Raw genomic sequence first — 7,965 nt, 5'->3', positions numbered from 1 at the left:
TTTTCCCAATTAGATCCTCATTTTATTGGATTCCCCAATTTAGTCCTAAAAAAAATGAAAATTTGAGTCAATTGGGCCCATGCCGTTAAATTGGCTTAACGGGGTTAAGTTTTTGATGACCTGGGACGTTGACGTGGCAAATTTTTTAAACGTGGCATTCTCTACGTTGTATACATGGAATATATAATTACAAAAAATTATGAGAATTGAAACCCAAATTAGGGTTCTTCATCTTCAACCTTACCTTTCATCATCTTCAATCCTAACAATTGATGTTCATCATGAAATTTGGTTTTCATGAAACCCAAAAAGTTTGTAAAATATGAAATAACACCACCAAATTAGGGTTTACTAAAATCAAATTAGGTTCGAGATTGGAGTTAAAGGCGTTAACGGCATCTCCCGAAAACAGTTCACCTCCTGTTCCATTGTTTTCTCCTTCTTCACCACCGACTTCACTTCCTCTACCTCCTTCTCCTCGCGTTGTCGTTTCCTTTCGCCTTCGGCCTCGACGACGCCGCTTACCATGCCTGCTTCAAGCGAGAAGTTGAGAATGGCCTTTGAGTCACGGAGCCTGAAGCCAACACAGTCGTAGGCCTTGGCGACCTCGATGGCGATGTCAAAGGTTCCAAGCCACACTCTCGACCCGCGCTTGTTCGGGTTGCGGATCTCGGCGGCGAACTTTACCCAAGGCCGCTGGTGGACTCCTCTGTAGTGCTTCTTCTCTGGCTGGTTCTCTAGCAATACCACAGTCAGGTTGGGATCCGGTTTCCCAAATATGATCCACTTGGCCTTCTTGGGGAGAAAGATTTGCAGAGAAGGTTTCCAATTTAATTGAGGTTTCTTGTGAAGCGATGTGAGGGGATTGGGGGTGTCGAGGTCGATTATTTGGGGTTTGGAACTTGATGCGATTCAAAGCTGAAACTTCAGTTGTGTTGGCCATGCTTGGTCGAATTGGACCTTGCTCAGTTTGTTTCTCGTTCCTTTTACCCTGGCGTCACCGATTCCGACCTCGTCGTCATCGCTAATGGCTTCACTTGCTTGAAGATCCTCAATTTGTACAAATGCAAAGGTTCTTTTTTTCTCTCTTCTTCCTCGTTTTTCTTTGATTTTCCTTTCAAATCTTGATTTTCTCTACACTGATTTACTACGACCATTGATTGTTTTTCTATATGTTTCTGCTAAGTTAACTTCCATGGACGGTGGACTAAAAACAAAGATTTGACATCACTTTTAAAGGGTGTCCTTTATTTAGTCTGTTATTTTTTCTAATCTGGAGGGTTCAAGTTTTATTATTAACAGGGCATTATTGTTGTGTAATGTGTAAGAATTACAGATGCTGGAATGAAAGCTATTGCTGAATTTAGGGTCTAGGTGATGGACAGGGAAGAAGATTTCTGGGTGGCGCTTGATTGTAATGGAAGATGACTTTGTTTAAAAAATTTTAATCAAACATTTTTCATGTCAAATTTAAGAAAACTGGTCACGTATGCTCTATGAATGCCACGTTTAAAAAATTGGCCACGTCAACGTTTCAGCTCATAAAAAACTTAACCCCGTTAAGCCAATTTAACGACAAGGACTCAATTGTTTCAAATTTTCATTTTTTAGGACTAAATTAGGAAATCCAATAAAATGGGTATCTAACTGAAAAAACCCATGTAAATAGGAACTTCTGAAGGAGTTTAACAAAAAAATTGTTAACATATCAGAGTCAATAAGAGTTATCTATTCCTTTTATAGAATGACGTTGTATCAATTATACATATAAAAAAATATTAAATCAATGAGTGTTTATCTGAGTGAGTAATTATCTCTCTTTCTTGCCTAACCAACACTCACAAACTAGAAAAGTGTAACATTATTTTAAAATATTCATACAAATATTCTTTATTGTAATATCTTGAAAATTTCATTTAATTTGTAAAATATTATCTTATTTATATTATATGTTTTGAAACTTTTCTGGGAATAACTAACACCAATTTTAGTTTGAGGTAGTGTTCTCACATGTCCAATATCATTTATAGCATTTGATTTCTGAGTAGCCATGTTTTCAATCAAGGCCATTAAGTGTGATTTACATCAAATTAATTTCATAGCGGTCGTCCCTTGTATGCATAGTATATATGGAAGAAGGTGGAACAAAGACCCTTACGCTTAATTTGGAGTAAAACAAAAATAGAAAAAAGGATAAAAAGATATTAACAACTTTTCCATCATTTAATTTAATAAGGTGTATAAAATAAAAAAGAAAAAATAACAAAACTTATTTATTATATACTTAATTACGTTTTTAAGTCTCTGTTAAATTTGAAAACATTTAATTGAGTTTCTAATATATTTGTATGATATAAAAAATATTTAACAAAATTATATTTTATTAATTAAATTTTATTATTTAATTTTTTGGTTAACTATAATATAATTATTAATTGGGTGATGTGGATATTGACGGGTTATATGACTTTTCTCTTGTTTTTTACCTTATTTAGTTATCGTTATATGTGAAATTATAAGTTAATAATTTATAATTTTATAAAATTATAAAATAATTATGTCACAAAATTATATAATTAAGTCACAAAATTTTTTACCTTATTTTATGACTTTGGGTGAGATTTTGAGTCTACTTGTTTAGATTGAGGTTAGAAGTGTTTAGAGAACATTGGTTAATATATTTAAGTATATAACACAATCTAGGAGGGTTAGAAGTTGGAAAAAATGGTTGGAATTGGTAAACTTGGTGTAGGTTACGTAATTATGCAGAATTGGTGCTGCAGATTATGCAGACTCGCTAAGCGAGTGGAGTCGCTCAACGAGTGTTTTTAGATGTTGGCTCACTGTTTGATTATTCGCACAATGAGAAGGTGCACTAAGTGACTGGTTGAGGTTTGTGAGCATTGTGAGTTTTATTCAAATAGCGAATGGGTGCGCTCAACGAGTATTTGGGGGGGTCTGGACCACTGTTTGGACTTTCGCACAACAAGTTGGGTCGTTGAGCAAGAGATTTGGGGTCTGTTACCATTGGGAGTTTCATTTGCTAAGCGAGTTGGGTCGTTGTGCGAGAACACTTTATAGTCGCTTAGGGAGGGTATGCGCTAAACAATTGGTTCATGTCTTTGAGTACTCTTTCTTTTCTTATTTTTGATTGGTTTGAAATACAAATTAAATTTGTTGTGAATGAAGTATGATTATGTATGAGTTGTATGAGCAATAAAGTCATGAGTTAAGATTCAAAGTATGGTTTCAAAGTGGTGAAAGTAAGTTCCAAAGTGAATCCTCTTAGTGAGGTTCAAGTATGTTTAGAATGAATGCAGGAGCTCAGTCTTGGGGGTTATCCTGAAACTTCAATGGTCTTTCATTCTCACGTATAGAGGATTGATCCATGTCGTGAGGAGTAGCAGGAGGTCTTAGTCTTAGAGGCTTCCAGTATGCTCCAAGGCCCGAAACAGATTAACCTCGTAAGTGTGGTAGGGTGAAACTCGTTGGCAATGACTTTGCAAAGCAGTAGAAGCCACCACGAGTGCATGACCCGCCATAGCTCGACAATCATTCTAAGTCTGGACAATCAAGTCAGTGTTGTATCTTGCATAAAGTATTTTGAGTGGGAAATGACTATGTATGATTGTATGAATGGTAGTTAGTAAATATAACTTACCCTGTTGTGTGTGTTTGTGTTTTGTATGTATTGGTGTTCTTTCCTTTGCAATGATCATCCTGTAGGTGTGAGCAGAGGGAGATGAGGTTTCCTTAAAGTACACATTGGACGGAGGAGATGTTGTTGAGTAGTTAGCTTTAAATTAACTCTGTAAATAGTTTTGAAATAGTTAGGTTGTATATAAAGTTTTAAATTCTATGGATATTTTGGATGAAATTAAAGTTTATACTTTATATAGTAGTCTTCAATTGTTCTATAATATTGATTTTATAACAACTATAATATCGTTAATCGCTATATTTTGGGATGTTACACAGATAGAATTCAATAAAAAAATTTAATTTATTAGAAACACAAAACTTAATTAAACATATATATAATTAAAATATTCATCTCATTAAAAATAAAATAATTTTATAATAGATATGTCACCAAATTGATTTTATAATATTATATATATATATATATATTATTTTCTTTTTCCTTTCATTTTTCGTTTATCTTTTTATTTGTGTAGACCATAATGTAACGTTTTAATTAATGGAAAGCTAGCATAAATAAGAACCATTTGAAGTATTCATCCACATAATTTACTCAATACATCATGTCTTCCTTTATGAAGAATTTCACGAAGGAATGAACTTTACAAGGTGTTATCTTTTCATTTGAAGAAACCGTATTATTCATCTATCACCTTTTTCAAAATTGTCATTAATGAGGGTGAATGTATTTCAGAATTTGAGGCACTTGCAAATGCTAACATTATGTTTTAGCTGTAACTCTCGTGCATGTTTCAAGGCAAACACCGTCCCATTGATTGCACAATAATTCTGCATTGCTCAACTGTTACGTAAGTCATATGCAAATTTGGCATGTTTCTCTGATTCTTGTATAAATGAATAGTTTATATTAATTCTCACATTTTTATTATTTCAATAAATTTAAGTACTTTATATAAAACACTACTTTTAATGTTACATATTAAACCGACATGAAGTTAACAGACCAAAAATGCCATGGAAAAGTTTCTAGGTGAGCTTTCGTGTATCTTTAATTATTAGTGAAAAAATCACATTGACAAAAGTGATATATTATGATGGTGAACTGACATCATAGTTCAGGTTCATCAAAATAATATGTTTGTGCATTTTATAATATAGACAAAAATTAAGATTAAACATATTATAGTGTAATTTATGTCACTTGTCATAATGTGTTTAATTTATTATGATAAATTTTTATCTATGAATATATTAATGGCTCTTAATTAAGACAAAATTCAAAGTTATTAAAGAAATACCTAAACCTACTTCATTCACAACATTGCAAGATTTTAAGGAAAAATTTATTCACAGTTATGTTATCTTGTCTCTGCATTCTATCCTATAACCCACAGAGAATGTCACATCCTTCTTGCATCTCAAATAACTGGTCTCTACTACCCGTTCTTCTACCCATAATAATCCACAAGAATTGCGTTTTGCACTCCCACGGTTTCTTCCGGCACCTTCATGGGGTGTTCAAAAGTATAAAAGGCCCATACTTACAAAATTGGGAAGCAGCATTACTTAATTTGGAATATAAGTTTACATTTCAATTTTATTTCGGAAATCTAGAAATATATTTTGAATCCAAATATATATTCTAAATTTTTAGATTATTTAATCTAAATAATAATTGTAAATTAGTATATTCTACATTATACAATATATTTTTAAATTAAACAATCTAAAAATATATTTTGAATTATACAATTCACAATGTACTTTTAAATTTTAGAATCTGAAAATTTATTGTAAATTGGATAATTCATAATACATTTCTAGATTATCAATCTGAAAATATAAGTTGCATTGTACAATTTATCATTTTTTCTAAATTATATAACCTGAAATACATTTTATATTTAAAAAAGTATTCTAAATTATTCAATCCAAAATAATTTTTATTTTATTTTTAATTTCACGATCTAAAATAAATTTATGGTTTATAGAATAAAAATCTTATTAACAATTTAGATTTTTTTCCACACCTAGGAAGAAGGTATGAAGATGTTAAAAGAAATTGCATTAATCCCATAAAATGTTTATCCCCACCTTATCTCTGATAAAATATATTAAAAAGGTTTAATAGTCTTTTTTGTCCCTAGTTTTGTTCGATTGTGTTAATTTGGTTTCTGGTTTTAAAAAAGTGGCAACTTGGTCTTCACTTATTAAATTTTGCATCAAAATTGTCCCTTCCGTTAAATAGAACCAAACAGAGTTAAGGGATTGATTATCTGGCATAGTGCAGTGATAACGTGTCAATTTGAAGTTGTATGTGTGGTGACGTGTCTCTTCATTCCCATTCTCCACACTTCCTCCTCTCCGCCACCATCATTCTCCAAGGCAATGCTACTATGCAAAACCTCAACAACACTTTCGAACTTGGCTTCTTCAATTTCTTCCCAAGCCCAGGCCCGTCGAAATTCTACCTCGCCATCCGCCGCACCTCTTTGCCCAGCCCCAACACCATCTGGGTCGTCAACCGCCTCCATCCCTCCCCATCCCAAGCCGCTTCATCCCTTGAACTCACCCCAACCAGTCAGTTAACCCACTTCAACACCACTCTCTGGACATTCGCCGCCGCTGCCACCACCAACTTCACCCTCAAGCTTCTAGATTCCGGAAAACCTTGTCCTCCTCACTTTCAACGACGTTGTTTCATGGCAGACCTTTGATTCCCCCTCGGACACGTGGCTCTCCTACCTCTACGCCTTTCACCTTGCGCCATCGAGACGAGCTTCTGACCCCCGACGATGTTCCGCCTCGAGCCCTTCAGGCAGGTCAAACAGTAATCGTGGAACAACCAATCGGGGTCTTGGCAAATGTTTTGGTTCAAGTCGGAGACTCTATGCCAGGTTCGAGGACTCTACGGGGCTTCGGGATTTGCATTGGGGAAGCATCCAACATCTGTGAGTGTGTGAGTGGGTTTGAGTGACCATTGTCATGGGTGGGGTTCTGATGATTACTATCAAGGTTGTCACCGTGTGGACGCCGGGTGTGATGGGGATGATGGGTTTAAAGATCTTGAAGCTGTGAGGTTTGGATTCGGGAATGTGAGTCTGGATAAGGGGAAATCTAGAAGCTTTTGCAAGCACGAGTGCTTAGGTGATTGTGGGTGCGTTGGGTTGAGTTTCGAAAAGCACAGTGGGTTATGCAAGAAATTATGTGGTTCACTTTCGGATTTTCAGAATTTAACTATCGATTCAGAATTTAACTGTTGATGGTGAGAGTGGGGTTTTGCATGTTAGGGTTCCGAGCGGGGGACTTGGGAGAAAGGTGTTTGATTGGAAGGTTTTGAGTGGGGTTGTCATTGGGTCGATTGTGGTTTTGGGGGTGGTGGTGGTGACATTATTAGTGATGGTGAAGAGGAGGGTTGAGAGGAAGAAATTGGAAGAGGATGAGAAAGATGGGTTTTTGGATGAGAAATTACGTCAGCCTGTAATTCATTGACACGTCACCACACATACAACTTCAAATTGACACGTTATCACTGTACTGTGCCAGATCATCAATCCTTAACGCTGTTTGTTTCTATTTAACGGAAGGGACAATTTTGATGCAAAATTTGATAAGTGAGGACCAAGTTGACACTTTCTTAAAATTAGGAACCAAATTGACACAATCAAGCAAAACTGAGGACAAAAGAGACTATTAAAAATTCTAAATTTCTTTTTTCTTTCTTCACACGGACCTCCATCTTGGCCTTCATGTTGTCATCATCCTCATCTATCACCAATTTCATCTTCATCATCTTCGTTAGAACTATCAACATAGTAAATTTTGAATTGAATAACCTGAATTCAATAGTGTATACCTGATTGTTCAATCCATAATTAAATTTTTGGATTGGTGAATTCAGATAGTACAAAATGCTACAGTGAGAAGAGTTGCATGTTATTGGTGGCGTTGCCGAAGAAAGAAGAAATTAGATTTAAGATTTTTAATATATTTTAATCAAGGTTAAAATAAAAATATTAGAATTTATGGGTGTGTAGAAAAAAAAAGGAAAGTCAGGTGTAGGAAGAAATGGCCCATAAGTCAATCCTACTCTCCAAAGCCCATTAACCCAACATCAATCCAATTCACTATAACACTTTTTCCACTTTCTCACTGGTCAATTATTTCTTACACCTCTCCCACAGAAAATATCAATTTACTTCACGAACTTTTACTTCCTGCATTACAAATTTCATGCTGCAAGTCATATTTTACGAAATGACATTTTTATCATACATTTACAGATTACTTATTTCATAAATT

General features: G+C 34.6%; 1 protein-coding gene across 1 annotated transcript; it reads right to left on the bottom strand.

Moving 5' to 3' along the window:
* Window positions 1-357: 357 nt before the first annotated feature.
* On the bottom strand, window positions 358-1,022 carry LOC108322085 (ethylene-responsive transcription factor 5-like). Its single transcript, XM_017554056.1, has 2 exons — window positions 991-1,022; window positions 358-901 (listed from the first exon to the last, which is right to left on the bottom strand). Exons 1-2 carry the CDS (start codon window positions 1,020-1,022, stop codon window positions 358-360), a joined length of 576 nt encoding a protein of 191 aa, XP_017409545.1.
* Between the last annotated feature and the right edge of the window lie 6,943 nt (window positions 1,023-7,965).

The sequence above is a fragment of the Vigna angularis genome, chromosome 5, assembly GCF_016808095.1.
Source record: "Vigna angularis cultivar LongXiaoDou No.4 chromosome 5, ASM1680809v1, whole genome shotgun sequence".
In the NCBI taxonomy this organism is placed as follows: domain Eukaryota; kingdom Viridiplantae; phylum Streptophyta; class Magnoliopsida; order Fabales; family Fabaceae; genus Vigna; species Vigna angularis.
Note: the sequence above shows the minus strand (reverse complement) of the source record. Positions and strands in the feature narration are given on the sequence as shown.

Excerpts from the sequence above, each read along its gene's own strand:
- LOC108322085 (XM_017554056.1), bottom strand. The coding sequence starts at position 1,022 with ATGACGACGAGGTCGGAATCGGTGACGCCAGG. Across the intron at positions 902-990 it reads TCGGAATCGGTGACGCCAGG|TTCCAAACCCCAAATAATCG; the intron begins GTAAAAGGAACG and ends AATCGCATCAAG.